This window comes from Physeter macrocephalus, chromosome 3 (genome assembly GCF_002837175.3).
Source record: "Physeter macrocephalus isolate SW-GA chromosome 3, ASM283717v5, whole genome shotgun sequence".
Lineage (NCBI taxonomy): Eukaryota > Metazoa > Chordata > Mammalia > Artiodactyla > Physeteridae > Physeter > Physeter macrocephalus.
The window spans coordinates 15,938,907-15,957,804 of NC_041216.1; the positions used below are offsets into that span (position 1 = coordinate 15,938,907).

Consider the following 18,898-nt stretch of genomic DNA (forward strand, 5'->3'; position numbering starts at 1 on the left):
CCGCAGTGTCAGTAGAGACCACAGGGAGACTAGACCTCTGCCCCACCTGGCAGTCACGAAGCACCCCTTCTCCTCCCCACTGTGGTGGTATCAGAGGAGGCCTGGTGGAGAGGCAAGATTCTTCCCACTAGACTTTCACAATTATATTGTCCTGAACTTGGGGTTATCATTTGTAGTAAACTGCAGTGACAGCTGCCAACAATTCCTCCCATCCCTGTATGCGTGTGCTATGACTCCCCTCAAGAGGTGGGGTCTTTTCCCCATCACTTGAACCTGGGTTGGCCTGTGACTTGCTTTGGTCAACAGAATGAGAGAGAAGTGAAGTTCTGGGATTTCCGAGCTCAGGCCTTACAGGTTCTGCTGTTGTTCAGAGGGGAACCCAGCCACATGTAAAAAAGCCCAGCCTGCCCTCCAAAAGAGAGAGAGGTCATGTGGAGGGTCAAACAGATATATGAGTGGTTCCAGTCAACACCAAGAGAAGAGAGAGGCACAGCCACCTCAGCCCACTGTCAGCTGATTTAACCCATCCCAGCTGAGGTTCCAGACATGACTGAGGACCTCTTGGATTCTCCAGCTCCAGCCCCAGCCAAGCAAAGACGCAAAGGCAAGCCACCACTGCTGAGCTCTGCTCGAATTCTTTCTTTTTAAAAAAATTTTACTGTGGCATAAACACTTAACATAAGATATACCCTCTTCACAAATTTTTAGTGTGCAATACAGTATTTTAAACTACAGGGACAATGTTGTACAGCAGATCTTAGAACTTATTCATCTGGCATAACTGTGACTTTACGCCCAATGATTAGCAACTCCTTATTGCCACCCTCCCCGCCAGCCCCTGGCAACTGCCATTCTACTCTCTGATTCTATGAGTTTGACTATTTAAGATACCCCATATAAGTGGAAGCATGCAGTATCTGTCCTTCCGTGACTGGATTATTGCCTTAGTCAATTTGGGTTGCTATAACAAACACGATAGACTGGTGGCTCAACAGACATTTATTTCTCACAGTTTTGGAGGCTGAGAAGTCTAAGATTAAGGTGCTGGCTGATTCTTTTCCTGGTGCGAGCCTCTTCCTGGTCTGCAGATGGACACCTCCTTGCTGTGTCCTTACATGGTACAGAAAGAGAGCTCTGTCTTGTCTCTCTTATAATGGCACTAATCCCATTTATGAGGTCCACCCTCACAGCCTAATTACCTCTCAAAGTCCGCATCTCCAAATGCCATCACATTGGGGATTATGACTTCAACACATGAATTTGGGGTGGGGGGCGGAGGCGAGGCACATTCAGTCTAGCACTTATTTCACTTAGCGTTATGTCCTCAAGGTTCACCCATGTGGTGGCATGTTCCAGGATTTCCTTCTTTTTTAAGGCTGGGTAATACTCCACTGTAGTGTATACCACATTTTCTTTCTTCATTTATCAATGGACATCTAGGTTGTTTCCACATCTTGACCATTGTCGATCGTGCTGCAATTAACAACAGAGTACCAATATCTCTTCGAGATCTTGATTTCAACTCTTTTAGATCCTGTCCAGACTCCTGACTCATAGAATTGTGAGCAGTAAAATGGTTGTTGTTTTTAGCTGCTTAGGTTTTCAGGTGGTTTGTTACCCAGCAATAGCTAACTGATGTGCTTTCTTAGTGGACCAGCGTTGCTTAACGATCCAGCAATTTTTGGCTGGGACTCAAGATGTGACTCTATTCCAGACATTTACTAGTGGGTGGCTTTGATCGTCCATCTGATTTGAGTATGGATCACTCTACTGCTTGGTCATCTCCCCCCTTTTTTGCTCAGTTAAGGTATTTTAATGTCTTCCCATCTTAATGCCTGGCTCTAAATGCTCTTTAAGGCCATTCTATGAACCCAGAATATCTTTATTTAATGTGTCACTACCTTTTTCATTGAGACAAATTCAAAAATCATAAAAGTCAGCATTTTGACGTTTTTAAAGTGTACCATTCAGTGGTTTTTTTTAGTATCTTCACAATGCTATAAGTGATGCCATTGAAAATGGTGGAATAGAGAACTCCAGGGGATCCATCCCTCCAGTAAAACAATGAATGAACTGGCAAACACTGTCTGAATCAACTTTTCTAGAACTCTGGAGTCTAATTAAAAACTTATAATAAGAAGGGGAAGGCTTGGTGAAGAAAGAAGCAGTTGCTTTATGGTCAGAGAGCAATGTGGCATTTTCAATTGCCTGGCAACCATCCCTTACACTCCAGACCTATGGCAGTCATGAGGACAGAGGCAGCAATAAGGACCTTATTTTTTTAAAATTGTGGTTGTGATTTAAAATAGATAACCAACAAGGACCTACTGTATAGCACAGGGAACTCTACTCAATACTCTGTAATAACCTAAATGGGAAAAGAATCTGAAGAAGAATAGGTACCTGTATATGTATAACTGAATCACCTCGCTGTACACCTGAAACTAACAAAACATTGTTAATCAACTATACTCCAATATAAAATTAAAATTTAAAAAAAAACTGAGGTTGTGGATTCCAACCTGTCTGGCAGCTCCCTGAAGGAACAGCACAAGGGCTTTTGCCTTTGTTTTGCCTGACTTGGAGCAGTACCAGGGCTGGGGGGGCAGCTTCCGGGATGCTTTTGCTGAAAGAATTTAAAGTCACAACTATTGGCTGCAGCATCCTGAGGCAAGGGACAGCACTGGGATGAACAATACACAGAAGGAAAAGCCTGAGCAGGAAGAGGTTGGGAAAGAAGATATGGGGGTGCGGGGTGGAGAGAGAGAGGGCTTTTAAAAGCTCCAGTGTATCCTGGGGAATCAAGACTATTCATACACCCAGGGCTGGATGCATGCTCCAAGAACACTTGAGAAGATGCTAAGCTTTCACCTCAGGTGGCCTTCAGGCTGGGCAGAGCAGCAAGTAAAAGTTAAGGCAGAGCTGTAAATAGACTGGTAAACGACAGAGTAGTGCCCCAGCACAGAGCCAGTCTGCAAAGGCTGGGAGAGGTTTTTTTGTTTGTTTGTTTTTTGTTTTTTCCTTTTTTTGCCTCTAGGCATTTAACGAAACTATCAAAACACAAACTGACCACCAAGCTAACAGACACAGACTTGGATAAGCCACACACAACAGAAAACACAGACTTTACAAAAAAGTTGAGAAAAATCACTAAACAAGCAAACAATAAGAAACCACAACAAGCAGCAACAACAAACAGGAGGCAGGGTGTGGATCTGATTTCTGGAGTTGTCACATAATCTTTTTTTTTTTTTCTTTTTTTTTGGCTGCACAAGTCCTAACCACGGAACAGCCAGAGTTGCCACATAATCTTGAAAACATCCAGATTTCATCAAGTTGTGCCATACCAATATCTAAATCCAGAACATTTCTGTAATTCCTCAAAGAAACCCCAAACCCACTAGCATTCATTCCCTGTTTCCCCTCCCCTCATTTCCTGGCAACTACTAGTCTACTCACTGTCTCTATGGATTTGCCTATTCTGGACATTTCATATAAATGGAACTCTACAATATATGGTCTTTTGTGACTGGCTTCTTTCACTTAGCATAATGTTCTTAAGGTTCATATGAACCAGTACTTCATTCTTTATTATGGCCAAATAATATTCCATTATATGGATATACCATATTTTGTTTATCTGTTCATCAGTTACATGTAAATTATTTCCACTTTTTGTCTATCATGAATGTTGCTATGAACATTTGTGTACATCTTTTTGTATGAACATATGTTTTCCGTTCTCTTGGGTATATTCCACTAGGAGTGGAATTGCTCAGTCATATAGTAACTCTGTTTAACTTTTTGAGGAACTGCCAAACTGTTTTCTATAGTAGCTACACCAAATTACATTCCCACCAATCAAGTGTTCTCATTTCTCCACATCATTGCCAACACTTGTTATTTTCCTTAAAAAAAAAAAAAAATTACTATAGCCATTCTAAAGAGTGTGAAGTGGTATCTAATTGTGGTTTTGATTTGCATTTCCCTAATGACTAATGATGTTGAGCATCTTTTTAGGTATATATTGGCCATTTGTTTATCTTCTTTGGAGAACTGTTTATTCAAATCCTTGGCCTATTTTTAAAAATTCACATATAATAAAGTTGACTATTAATCATCTTAAAGTATACAATTCAGTGGCATTTAGTACATTTTCAATGTTGTGCAACGCTTTGCCTATTTTTAAATTGAGTTGTCTTTTTATTGAGTTGTAAGATTTCTTTATATGTCTGGATACTAAACCCTTGTCAGATATACGATTTGCAAATATTTTCTCCTATTTTGAGGGTTATAGTTTACTTTCTTGACAGTGTGCTTTGATGAACAAAAGTTTTAAATTTTGATTAAGTTTAATTTATCTATTTTTTTCTTTTGTTTCTTGTATGGTTTTTGGTGTCATAATTGTTGTCTAATCCAAGGTCACAAAAATTTGTACCTATGTTTCTTTCCAAGAGTTTTATAGTTTTAGCTCTTAGATTTAGGTCTTTGAATTAACTTTTTAATTTTGAATTTTTTTTACATGGTATGAGGAAGGAGTCCAACTTCATCCTTTTACATGTAGATATCCAGTTGTCCCAGCATCATCTGTTGAAAAGACTTTATATTCTTTCCCTATTGAGTAGTCTCAGCACCCTTGTCAACAATCAATTGACCATAGATGTATGGGTTTATTTCTGGTCTCTGTATTGTAGTCCACTGATTTGTACGTCTGTCCTTATGCCAGTACCACATTGTTTTGATTACTGTAGTTTTGTAATAATTTTTGAAATCAAGAAGCATGAGTCATCCAACTTTGTTCTTCTTTTCCCAAGATTGTTTTGGCTAGTTGGAGTCCCTGGCATTTCCACAGAATTTTAGGATCAGTTTGTCTCTAATTTCCCTTGTGATTTCTTCATTGACCATGGGTTAATTTTCACATATTTGTGAATTTCCCTCTTTGCTGCTGTGAATTTCCTTCTGTTATTGACTTCTCATTTCATCCTGCCATGATCAGAGGACGACATGCTTATATGATTATTTGACATTTGTTTTGTAGCCTAACACATGCCCTATCCCAGAGACTGCTCCATGTGCCTTTGAGAAGAATGTGTATTTTACTACTGTTGGGTGGAGTGTTCTATAGATGTCTGTTAGGTCTAATTGGTTTATGGTGTTGTTCAAGTCTTCTATTTCCTTGCTGATCTGCTGTCTACTTGTTCTATCCATTATTGAAAATGTGGTATTAAAGTGTCCAACTATTACTATTGAACTATTTCTTCCTTCAATTCTGTCAATTTTTGTTTCATGTATTTTGGGGCTCTGTTAGGTGCATATATTTTACAACTGCTATATCTTTTTGATGGATTGACCCTCTATCATTATATAATGTCTTTCTTAGTCTCTCATAACAATTTTTGTCTTAAAGTCTATTTTGTCCAATGTTAGCATAGCCACTCAAGCTGTCTTTTGGAATATTCCACTGTGAATGGAATATCTTTTCCCATCTTTTTACCGTCAACCTATTTGTGTCTTTAAATCTAAAGTGCGTCTCTTGTGGACAGGATATACTTGGGTCATGCTTTTAAAAAATCATTTCTACCCATCTCTGCCTTTTAATTGGAGAGAGTTTAATCCATATACATTTAATATAATTACTGATAAGGAAGGACTTCTGCCATTTTGCTATTTTTTTCCCCTGTATGTCCTATGTCTCTTTTTATTCCTCAATTCCTCCATTACTGCCTTCTTTTGTGCTAAATAGATATGTTTTCTAGAGTACCATTTTAATTCCCTTGTTATTTCTTTTATTATATATTTTGGACTTATTTTCTTAGTGGTTATACTAGGGATTATAATTACCATCTTAATTTCAGTAGTATACAAAACTTTGCTCCTGAGACTTTCCTGGTGGCGCAGTGGCTAAGAATCTGCCTGCAGGATTCTTATGCAGGGGACACAGGTTCCCTGCATAAGACACAGGTTCGATCCCTGGTCTGGGAAGATCCCACATGCCACGGAGCAACCAAGCCCACGCACCACAACTACTGAGCCCGCGCGCCCTAGAAGCCACAAGAGAAGCTGGGGCTACTCTTCATTTTGGTGCATGGGGTTCTCATTGCAGTGGCTTCTCTTGTTGCGGAGCATGGGCTCTAGGCGTGCAGGCTTCAGTAGTTGCAGCACGTGGGCTCAGTAGTTACGGCACACGGGTACTAGAGGGCGTGTGCTTCAGTAGTGGCAGCACATGGGCTCAGTAGTTGTGGCTCGCGGGCTCCAGAGCACGGGCTCAATAGTTGTGGTGCATGGGCTTAGTTGCTCTGCTGCATGTGGGATCTTCCCAGACCAGGGGTCAAACCTGTGTCCCCTGCATTGGTAGGCAGATTCTTAACCACTGCAGCACCAGGGAAGTCCCAGCCTGAGTTCTTTTTACATGGCTGGCCAGCTCTTCTACTAGAGAGAGCTCAGCCTTTGGAAACTGACAGACTGGGTTTGTTGTAAATATTAGAAATAATCATGACAGCGATAATGACAAACAACAGTATTTATTGAGCACTTACTACATGCCAAGTACTATTCAGTACTTCATATATATTAACTCATTTAATCATAACAACATAACTCATAACAACCCTATAAGGTCGGTAGTATTATTATCTAATTTTACAGTGAGGAAACTGAGGCACAGAGGGTATGAGGTAGCTGGTAAGTGGATGAAGCAGGACTGGAACCCAGGTAGTCTGACATTAGAGCCCATGCTCTTAACTATTATGTCAAGCTATGGAATATTTAAAGCTCTAGAACAATGCCTGACACAGGATAGGTATTCAATAATTAGTAGCTATTATCAAGGGCTGGGGAATTGGTTCTTGACTCAAAGGTTCCTAGGCTAGTGCAGAATACAGACACTTTACAGAGGAGGGAAGAATAGCATTCCAGGCACTTATTCACTTATTCAGTGCCTAGTGTGTGCCATGCACTGACTGCTAATGTGCCATGCACTGTCCCGGTCCTCATGCAGTATATATTAAACATCTGATTATTTTTAAGCACACTTCAGTTACAGCTACCTAGGAGAAGCACAGAGGCCTGATTTAGTGTGTGAGAGACCCAGGATTAAGGGAAGTCAGGGAAGCATCTCTGAAGAATGGTTTCAGAGAGAGATCTGAAGACATAGAGTGATGGGGGTGGGGTGGGAAGCCCCCATGGTGGGAATGAGCATGGTGCCTTTGCGGAATGGAAAGAAGGTGATGTGGAGGGATAAGACCCAGGGGGAAGTGGGCTCAAAGGCACTGAGAGGTAAAAGGGGATGTGTGTGTGAGAGCTTGAGCACCAATGAGGGCTTGTATATAGCTGGGAGAGGGTCCAAGAAGACAGAAGAAATCTGAGTGTAGAGGGATAAGGCTTAGGGGTGGGCTGGTCAGATTGGAAGGGGGCTTCTCTACTTCAAAGGGTTTAGATTTGGGCTTGGAGATGATAGGGAGGCTCTGAGTGATGTCATTAGGACTGTTTCTAAAAGAGAAATCAGGGTAGCAAGATCTAGAAGGCCATATCCTTCAGACTGGGGGGCCCAGAGACTCTCTTCTACAAAGGTTTTGCTGATACTGACAGTTTTAAGGGATTCAATCACCATATCCTCATTTCCATCTGTGCCCTTTGCTAGCTTCCTATTGTTCCCCTTTCTTACTTTTCTCTGTAGCTTCCTCCCACTTTATCAAAGAAAGGCTTGTCCTTCACTCATGTGGAATCTTACTCTGGTACATTGCCCCAAGTTGTAAAACCACTAAGAAACGCAGGGGAATTTTGAAATTTTGTTTCCCGGGAGATTTCTTTAGTGATAAATGCCCATTCTAGGAATTGTTTTCTCTCCCTCTCTCATACGTATTCCTGTAAGCCATGACAGATATCAGAATGGGATAACTTGGCCCTTGTTAAGATATTCTGAAATCAGAAAGTCTGATTTAACTGATGTTTGTACAATAAAGACTAGCTTTGTTAATTAGGTTACACCTACAGTTCTAAGTTTTGACAAAAATATATTCAAGCAAGGGATAAATACATGTGCAAATATTTATAGTAAATATTTGCAATATATTCTAGAGTTAAAATATATGTACACATATATGTATTACAATACAGTAAAATTAATAATATTTCAATTTCCCCAATCCTTTCTGGATGTATGAGATTAACCCAATGTGCCTCTAAGTGAAAAAAGTGACCGGCATAATTGATCATGCTTTTTTGGTAAACTTCACGGAAACTGTAAAAGCAAAAACAAATCCTGTTCTAAATTAAGTGTGTCTAGTACGTTGCTTTGAACAAAAATGCATGAGGTCCTAATCACATTGTTAGCTAATACGTCAATAAAACTAGTTTATCACTGTGTGATTTTTAGCACATAACTTGGAAGAAGTTGAAAGAATTCAGTGATACTGCTGTAACAATACTTCTTCCATTCAGGGGTACATGAAGAGCTCAGCACTTCTAGCCATAAAAACCAAAGCTTGCAACAGGATTGATGCTAAACTCTATCTCATTCTACCAATTAATAATATTTACCTTGAATATTGAAAATCAAGTCCAAATCTTTTCAGATACATTTTTCTAATACAAAGTTATTTTTGTTCAATAATGATGATAAGAATTTATACTGCATTAATCAATTGCTTTTATTCAATTGTATAAAAAATTCTGTATTGAATCAATACCTATGAACCTTATATCAAAGGAAATTTTAAAAAAGAAATTTGGTTACATACTCTACATTCTTTCTTGTAGAGAAGTATGATAGGTGTCCGTAAAAATTTTAAGTGTTGAAAGACAGACACATATAAAACAAAGAAGAACAAGCGTGTTTTTGCTCACCACCCAATTCTGCAAGGATTAAGCTGTAATTTGTTGCAGTCGATGACCGACAGTACACTCTGAATGGAAATTAAGACAATGACAGCATGCTCTGTGCTTGGACAAGCAGGCCCCTTAGATAGTTAGATGCACATCTCAGGAAGAATTTTAATGAACCCAGATTCTTGCATCTTCCCACACATAAAAAAAAGCACTAAATCATTGACTTGAGGTATCTGTTCTCTGTGACCAGCAGTAATGTTTTACCAAGATGTATACTTTACCGCATGTATTTCCTAGCCAAAAATCACATACGTATAAACTGGTTTCCCCCTCAACCTCTTTAGAACAGCTTCCTCAGAGCTACTGAGCGTCTGTCTCCCAGGCTACAGTCCTCAGTAAGGTCTCTGAAAAAAACTTAAGTCACAACTCTTAGGCTGTGTGTTTTTCTTTAAGCTGACACAATTTGGGGATAAAATTCTGTGGGGAAATGGAAGGGAAATAGAAATTCAAGAAGGAAAAGGAATGATGTAAACTTTCCAACTGCTAAAGAAGAGTCTTTCCAGAAGTCTGATGGTAGGGATCAAGTGGTCTTTATATTCTGGGGGCTTTAGTTAAGTATATGTAAGAGTTAAAAGAAAAAAGAATTTAAATGTGTCAGGAATTACATACTTTGTGAATATTTAAACTTGTAATCAAAAGTTTTAAGTTTTAGATGTCGATGAAAAGAAAGTGTGAGGAAATACACAGTGTTTCCTTAGAGGTGCAAGTTTGAGGACCTCAAAGGAAGCCCTTCACTACATGTGGCTCCTAAGGATTGAAAGCAAGGACCTCAACCTCATGCAAAGAACTTGGGGCCAGGCAGGCACTCTGCCTAATAACTCAGTTTACCTATGCTAATGAGTAAATTGTTACAAAGTGTTAAGTGGCAGTGATTTTGCAGGAACTGCCTTCGGCAGGTAGGAGACAAAAAGACTCTGGTTGCTGCTCCATAAACACTTCAAAGCTGCTTTAACACCTTAGTGGGAGACAGGGGAGAGCTGGAAATGGGCCCCAGGAACTGTGCAGAGACGGAGATCTGACTGGGGGCTGTTCAGAGGACAGCTGCAGGTTCAGGGTAGGCAGGCTGCTGAGATCTGCTTCACTAAGCCTCGGTTCCACTCTCTTCTGCTAGTTGGGATGACGGTGCCCCTCTGTCAGAGCTGGTACATGAACTTCTTGAGATCATTTGGAAGAAACACTTAACTCAGTAACTAAGAATTAGGGTGAACCATAGAAACTGCCAATATCCAACCAGTTTTGGCCTGCAAAAGTGGTAGTTTCTTATGGTTCAACCTATAACTGATAGTCACTACATTATTATTACCCAGAGATACCAAGCTGTCCTCTGATGAGACTGAATCCACAAGGCTGCTGGAGAATGTGCTGTGAAATGTGACATAAAATGGAGTCATTTAAGTCAGGATTTTAAAATGGGGCTGGGGGGCTTCCCTGGTGGCGCAGTGGTTAAGAATCCACCTGACATGCAGGGGACACGGGTTCGAGCCCTGGTCCGGGAAGATCCCACATGCCACAGAGCAACTAAGCCCGAGCGCCACAACTACTGAGCCTGCACTCTAGAGCCCGCGAGTGAGCCACAACTACTGAAGCCCCCACGCCTAGAGTCCGCGGTCCGCAACAAGAGAAGCCACCGCAGTGAGAAGCCCGCGCACTGCCACGAAGACTAGCCCCCGCTCACCGCAACTAGAGAAAGCCCGTGTGCAGCAATGAAGACCCAATGCAGCCAAAAATAAATAAATAAATAAATACATATTTTTTTTAAAAAAGAAATGGTGCTGGGAGGCCCTTAAGGAGGTGGACCTTGTATATGTCCTCACCGGCTGGAGCCATGAACTTCTGAACCAGGCCATGAACTTCTGAACCAGGCCAAACCATGAATACTCTAAGGACTCTGCAAGAACGCTTGCAGCTTGTCACAGTACCAAACTGACCCCTCCCACCCCCCAGTGATGGCCTGAGCGCTCAGTCACGCTTAGCCAAGACTAGCTTCTCCCTCCAACTCCAATGAAAATCCCTTGTGATGAAAACTTCCCTTCTTCACCTTTAAAAGCCCTCGACTGGACACCTGAATCTGTGTGCCCCGAACTGTAATTCTTGGATCCCAAATGAACTCTTTTTGCTTGATTACTGCTTCCTAGGTCTATTTAGGTCGACAGCGTTGCTAACAGCTCTCCAAGGGGAAGTAAAGAGATGAAGATGGGAAACAAGCAGCTGTGGCCACACAGACAAGTCAATGCTGTTTCAGGGAGGAGGCTGTGGAGGGGTGAAACCAGCAAATGAAATTGTGAAGCTCACAGGGATAAACCAGTCTAAGCATCAAAAACAAGGTTAAAAGGTTACCATAATAATATTTATGGAGCATTTATATATTATATCACATGTATGATATATATATGTCAGGCATGGCACTAAGCCCTTTCTACGCATCACCTTTGAGCCACAAATAACCCTATGAAGTGGGTACTACTATGAGTCCTATTTTTAGCACATAAGTTGGAAGGAGTTTAGAGATGAACGAAGGAAGACTCAGAGTAGTTAAATAACCTGTCCAAGGTGAGGATGGGAAAACTTAAAGCTAGAGGTCTGACTGCCAGTTTCCTGATGAGAATCTGTCTCCCACTGTATTCTCTGGGGTGTCCTTCAAAGGTGGCAAAATAAAGAAAAAAAGATCCCCACCTTGTAAGGGCTACATTCCCACTAATGACACAGGAAGCTGAGGTTTCTTTTAAAAGCCATTACCTCAAGCATATTAATCTCCACTCATAACGACTGGCTACAGACACAGTTAGTTAACAGCACAATACAACTTCACGTCCTTTCATCCAAGGGTTTCAAAGGGCTTCGTCAACGCTAATTATGCCCCAAACCCTTGTGAAGTGGTGACTGGTTCAATTTTATGAGCATTTAAAGTCAAGCAAGGAAGCCGCCAGCAGCCCAGGGGTTACACGATTTGAACACACACCTACCAGCCGCCCTCAAGTGCCTGGTGGAGGGCAATTCAGAGTTGAGGCGACAACCAGCAGGGCTCCTGACATTAAGCTCCTCCTCCAAGCCTCAGCACTGGAAACTGTGAAATGGTGGTGTCCAGGTCTACTGGCAGGGAGGGAGGAGGACAGCAACTGGAGCCTCCAGCTCTGGACACTGCTGGGAGACTTCTCGACCCAGCATGCTCTGCTTTTGGCTGAGGAACCACCCGGGGGTTTTCACCAAAGTTATTCAAAGTGTTACGTGCTCATAAGTACGTGCGGACGGCTAACCCAGGACAGGGATTCGATCTTGGGATCAATGACTCTGTGCCTTACGAAAAGGTGCAGACTGAAACACCAGTGCTCCCACTGAGGGGCAGGTTCAAGCCATGGCTCCAACAGACCCAGCCATCAAGGGAAGGGGGCGGCAGACCCAAAGTCACTTCCCTCTCTGCTTCAGCTTACCAATACAGATTTTGAAGACCAGCAGACCTGGGCTGGGGTCCTGACTCTGCCACTTACTGCTGTGTGACTTCAGGGCAATCACTCTGAAGCCTCAGCTTCGCCTCTGAAAAATGAAGCTGACTGTACACCCTCATGTAATAAATATTAAAACAATTCTAGCTGCTACCATTATTATTTTTACAATTTTCAATTTTATCATCATCATTAGCAACAGCTCTAAGGACCCTTCTGGCTCTGATATTCTCTGATCCAAGAACTGATCTTTCACCAGCTACAACTCGGAAAGAAAGGAAACTGTGCGCAGAAAAGCAGCCAAAGGTCGCAGAGGCAGGAAACCTTGGATATTGGTATCCAAGTGAAACCTCAGCTCAGATCTCCTGTTCCAGCGCCTGCTTTACAGCTGCCAACAACAGCATCTATTTACGTACCGCAGTGACAAGACTGTCATCACTTGCTATTTAAACTGAACTCTCATAGTCCCTTGGGCTTCAAATGCTAACAGTTAAGTATAAACTGCATTCTGGCTTGCTCTGAGGGTTACTCATATTCAAATGCAAGGGATGCAGCAGGCTGGCCAATGGGCTCTGCTACACCTGTGACCTGGCTTCAGGCCAGCTCCCTGATGTTTACCTTCTCCAGCAGGTAAGGCATTACCTTATCCACGACTGCTATTTTGACACTTAATAACCAGTATCAGGGAGAGAAGGGGCCTTGCAGAGTGCCCTGCACAATGCAGGCAAGAGGAAGTGGTGGAAAAAACCACGGGCTTTGGCAGAGCACAGGCTTGTTTCAAATTCCAGTTTTATGACCTATTGACTGTGTGGTCTTGGGCAAGTTAATTAACGTCTCTGTGCCAGTTTCCTCATTTGTAAAAAGGGGATATAATAGTACTTACCTTCTGGGACTTTTGTGAGGATTAACACAGTCCCTGTTATAGTAAACACAACAAATGTTAGTTGCTATTATTATGATGAATGATTACCATAGTAATTGTGAATTGGCTATAAAAGTGTGGATAAAGGACCTATATTTTCCTGCCAGGAAGACTGACAAAGGCTTCATGGAAAAGGTGATATCTGAGCTGGAGCTGGAAGGGTGGGTAGGATTACCACAGGCAGAAAACAGGAGATGGTGCAGGCAGCTTCAGTTTCCTTTTCTGTAAATTCAGGTCATCCTCATAACCACCCTACAGGATGAACTTAATGCTGATGTGCAGAGGAATTACATGACTTTCCCCAAGTTATAATGCTACAAAGTGATAGAGCTGGGACTGGAAGCCAGGTCTCCCTGATTCCAAAGGCCATGCTCTTAACAGCCTGCTGAATCTCTCTTTTTGTGCCAAATTCTGTCCTGAAGGGTAGATACTTGTGGAAATGGCTTCCCCGCCACCCTTCTAGACTCCTTCAGGGAGGAGATATCTCAATTACCTACATAGGGCTTCCCTGGTGGCGCAGTGGTTGAGAGTCCGCCTGCCGATGCAGGGGACACGGGTTCGTGCCCCGGTCCGGGAAGATCCCACATGCCGCGGAGCGGCTAGGCCCGTGAGCCCTGGCCGCTGAGCCTGCGCGTCCGGAGCCTGTGCTCCGCAACGGGAGAGGCCACGACAGTGAGAGGCCCGTGTACCGCAAAAAAAATAAATAAATAATCAATTACCTACATAGGTCCCGCCCCACCCAGCACAGGCACGTATATGACAGGTGCTCAGTTGAAAGACCTGTTTGCTAAATAGAAGAAAGTGAGGCCCGACTCTTGCAGGCTGAAGCAGAGTCTCCAGTGTCAAGAGACCCGCAGGGATGCCGCCCTTCGGGCAGCTCAACCTGTTGGTCTCACAGATCACCCTCCCCCAACAACCAGAATCCATTCCCTGCTGGGTAGGGTGAGGGCAGGGCTGTAACTCAGGGCAAACTGCTTGTTTCTAACGCCATCCCCCAATCAACGTGGACTTGGAGCCTCTCAATGTTTTCCCCAAAAGTAGGAGATGCCTCTAGGAAAACCCACCCAGCCACAAGCCCACAGTGTGGAGACACCACGTTTGCTGGAGGACCCCACGCCCAGCCACTACTGATTGGACGAATGTAGACACCTGACCCAAGCTGGGCCAATCAGATCCTCCCTCTTTTGAACCTGTGATTAAGAATTCTACCACTTTTCAAGCCCCACGGCCCTTCTTGCTCCTGGGTTCCATGAGCTACTCTGTAGCCTTATAATAATTTTACCCTTCCCTTCAGCGTCTCTGAAATGGATTTTTATTCCTTGCAACCAAAATAGCCTTAAAATCAAGGAGGAAAGAGACAGCTTCCCCCTAGAAACCCCTTCCCCTTCCCCCAGGCAGAATTAACTACTCCTTCCTCTGCTCTGTGCGCCTTCATGTGTTCCTGTTTGTAACCACGAGGCATTTCTGAGTCAAGCGCTGAGTCAAGCCCCTCCTGCATGCCTAGCGCTGGGCTACATGTTTTCTCATTGATCCACGCAGCCGAGGAGGGATGAGGGATGGAATGAGGTGTTGCTACCACCATCCTACCCGTAAGAGAAGCTCTGAGGGTTACCTAAGCCCTACGTCTAATCACTTAGATAGGAACAGGTAGGGATTTGAAGCCTAGCCTTCTTCCCTTTTTCCCCCCTGGTACTTCAGTCAGCTCATCACCCTTGGTTCACATGCCTTTCTGCCACCTCAATTCTTAAGCTCTTTGGTAGAGTCACTATGACTTATTTACCTTTGCTCTGGCATGAAGATATTTCTGTAATAAGTAACTGAATAAAATTTGTGATTAAAATGGAAACTTATTAGAAACCTCATCAGGGAGAGTGTTCTGTGTTTTCTTAAATTCTGTGTTTGTCTATTTGGCATCCATTCACCACAAGGGCAACTATATTAACTATATTTTCTTATTTTCTGTATTCCTGATGCACTGGCATTTGTGACCTCGCTTGTTGGGGAGAGACTGCCTCTTCCAGGGCTATCCAATTCTTAGAGATAGCAAAGGAGCATGCTCTCTGGGATGTTCACTGCAGCATTTACAGTCATCCCAGATTAGAAACAACCTAAACATCCAACAATAGGAGGTCTTTCCAGCAAATTTTGATACAGCAGCTCAACAGATTACTGTGCAATCATTCAGAAAGCATGCTTTCAATCACTACTCAATGACGTGGGGAAATAGTCCACAAACAAGGTTAAGGGAAACAACCAAGAAACAAAACTCTGTACAATCTGATCCCCAATCCGTAATACCAGAAAAAGACAGGAAGGAAATATACAGAAATATGAACAAAGGTTGTCTTTGAGTAATGGAGCAGGTGATTTTTTAAAAAAAATCAAGCCTTCTAAGTGGGAATGAATTCCTTTTAAAATATTTCTCTACCTTCCTATTTTTATGTATTTTCATGAACATTTCTTTTGATTACACATTCTCTTGTACGTGTGGAGGGTCTGCCTGTTTCTGCCAGCGATAGGCACGCGGACCCTGGACCTATCTGTTAGCCAATGCTGCACCGTGTTACTTTCTTGTTAGAAAAATATAAAATTCCCAAACCAAAAAAATAAAAGCTCTTGCCTTGTAGGAGAAGGAAGCCTCACTCACAGGGTCAGCACTGCTCGCGGGCGGGAGCTGCTGCAGCTGCAGGGCTGCTCTGTGGGCTCCGTCCATGGTGGTCAAGGGCACATCCCACCGGGCTCGGTTCGGCAGCTGCAGCTGCTGCTGCTAAGCCATCTTTCCTTGTGGGGTTCGCCTCCTTCCACCAGCCATCACTTTCCCACGCAGAAAGAGTACTTCAAGGCTCTTTTGGCCGATTTACAGCCTTTTCCTCATCTTCCCTCAGAGACGTGCCAGTTTCTAGGTCTCTTCCCAGGCCGACAGACAGGGATGCGTTTCCTGATTCTCGCGGTGCTCTAGAGGGTGGGGAAGCACATTAAAAATGCATGTACAATGAGGGCTTCCCTGGTGGCGCAGTGGTTGAGAGTCCGCCTGCCGATGCAGGGGACACGGGTTCGTGCCCCGGTCCGGGAAGATCCCACATGCCGCGGAGCGGCTGGGCCCGTGAGCCATGACCGCTGAGCCTGCGCGCGTCCGGAGCCTGTGCTCCGCAAGGGGAGACGCCACAACAGTGAGAGGCCCGCGTACAGGAAAAAAGAGGCCACAACAGTGAGAGGCCCAAGTACCGCAAAAAAAAACAAAACAACAACAACAACAACAAAACCCATCCCTCGCCTCCTTTGCTTCCTTCCTTCCATCATATCCTAATTTAAATGCTACTTTTCTATAGGCTCCCCTACATAAGAAGTAGAACACTACCTACATCTACTTCTCCAGGACACCAAAAATAGAAAAAAATCCCACTGCCATAAAAATGGAACCATCTACATTCTGATGCAGGAAAGAATGAGAAGAAAAGTTATCTCCATGGAAGATGGGAGAATTGTCCTGCTCCTGAGGGTCAGCCTAGCACAGGTGATACAACATTGGACCAGGAGGGGGAAGACCTAAGTGACCAGATCATTTTGCCTCTGGGAGTCTCAGTTGCCTCATCTGTAGAACAGGGGTAAAATGTGGCCTCAAGTAAAACCAGCAATGACGGTAATTCCCATTAACTTCATTGGACTGATATTTTCAGGGCATCTCAAGCTTTTCTACCAAATAGAGAAAGCAGAAGTACGCCCTTAGTGTTATAGGAAGCATGGCCAAAATACCTTCTGCAAGTGCTAAGAGTTTCTTTGAGGTCTTCTTATATTGAAAAAAAAAAAACACATACAAATTTGGATTCTACTGCAAAGTCTATGTTTATATGTTTATTTTAATATAAAAATATTTTAAATTACTTTTGATCCGCCATGTGCTACCTGTTTTACCTTGGCCAAGTCACTTAACTTTTCAGCCAGTCCCCTCTGCTGTGAAATATGGATATTCTGCGCCCACGTGTTGTTATGAGAATTTGGTGAAATAATGCATATAAAATGTGTGCACAGTGAATGGTCAATGAATGTCAGTTATTATTAGTATTAATTTTATTATTACTGGTCTAATTATTTAATTTGCCTATGAATACACCTTTCTTTCTCTCAAGCAACGAATATTTGAGGGCTTACTGCGTGCCAAACAAAGTCTCTGCTGTGCCTCAAGGTGTCAGAAAGCTGCCTCCTATCTTTCCTGTAGCTTCCAGTTCCTTCTGTTATCTAGCCCTAGGCCCAGGAATTCTGGTTCCTGGTGTGAACAGCACAGTCTTATGTTATAGGACTAACACTGAGTCCAGTATCTAGCAGACATCAGATGCAGGGCTTAGCACAGGGGCAGCACTTAGACAATGTAGCCCAGGTCTCACTTTGTCAAAGGGCCTCAAAGTTAAATGATTGCTTCTGCCTCTAGATGAGGTTATATATTCAGTATATATATACCTGAAGTACACTCATCAGACAACTTTGTAACTCACATCCCATAACCAGACCTCCCTGACTGTAAAGCCCTATGAATATTTGTTGGTAATCTTGTGAAAAGCATAATCATCCTTCACTATACTTTTATGCCTTAGGAAGGAAGGGTGGCCCAGGGCACCCTTGATCTCTGAGACCCTCTTGGAGGCTTTCAGCCTGGAGGTGAAGGGGCACTGGATCACAAATTCTGGGAAGCAGTTTGCTGAATCCCCTGTTCCGTTGCTCCCTGCCGAGATCTAGCCCAGAGCCTGGCACGGTGACCTCCATACATACCTGCTGACTGGCTATAGACAGGCCTGTGAAGCACCTGGTGCACCGTGGCTGCTTCACGGGCAAGAAGAGAACGGCTTACTCAGGCCTAACCAACCTCGACTCCAGAGATACAGCCCGTATAGCCAGTCCCGCCCACAGCACGTCAGAGAGACCACAGGGATGTGCCACGGGGCTGATGGGAATCCAGGCCCCTAACTAACCTCCTTTGGATCAGCTGGTTCCTCCAGGTGGGTTTCTGTTTTTGCCCTCCTTTGTGGCGGCTGTGGTTACTCTCATTTAATTCACTTTGAAAAAGCAGCTTCCCTCTCTGCCTCAGGAACCCCAAGCCTCTGAGGCATCACGGCCTGCAAAGACAGAAAACTCTCCCTCAGCTGGGTAGCCGTTGGGACTAAAAGCCTTGGAGGAACTCTCTGCAAGTTGCCCTTCCTTATAAGGCACACATTCTTTGCCCAGCGACTCTCTTTTCCTGACTTCCAAGCACTTTTCCAGGACTAACATATGCCCTAGAGGCAAGGAGCCAACTCTGTGCTGCCAGCCACCCCTTAATTTTGAGGCCCTCACAGCCACCAGTGAGCACAGGGTCGCTGCCTCAAAAAAGGAAAGATAATGCACTAGGTGATGGCTTCCACTCCATCCCCCAGCCCTCATCTCAATGAATTACTTCACTGACCCACAGAATACGGTTTCCCAGCCTAGAGAAACTTAGCTCGTGGGTGCTAAGCGTAGGGTCTGTATTAGACCCTACTGATAGAATTTGGCTCTGCCTGAACAAACAACTCAAACACACCCTTTCCCAACACCTGCCAATTCAGCTTCCGGTTGCTGAGTGCCAGTTACAGGCCAAGCGCTTTCCCTTTCCTGGGCTTTGGCTCACTAAAGGGTTACA

General features: G+C 43.5%; 1 protein-coding gene across 6 annotated transcripts in view; it reads right to left on the reverse strand.

The window, feature by feature from the left end:
* NIPAL3 (NIPA like domain containing 3) overlaps positions 1 to 18,898 on the reverse strand; it is a 51,215-nt gene that overhangs the window by 31,836 nt on the left and 481 nt on the right. For 3 of the 6 annotated variants that reach the window (XM_024125258.1, XM_055083608.1, XM_055083617.1), the window contains exon 2: positions 15,869 to 16,203. In XM_024125258.1, coding sequence (XP_023981026.1) covers positions 15,869 to 15,961 — 93 coding nt within the window. In that variant the 5' untranslated portion in view covers positions 15,962 to 16,203. Of the gene's footprint in view, positions 1 to 1,199; positions 1,468 to 15,868; positions 16,204 to 18,212; positions 18,357 to 18,898 lie in introns of those variants that run through there. The other 3 variants (XM_007121108.4, XM_024125259.2, XM_024125260.3) reach the window with 3 other exon arrangements.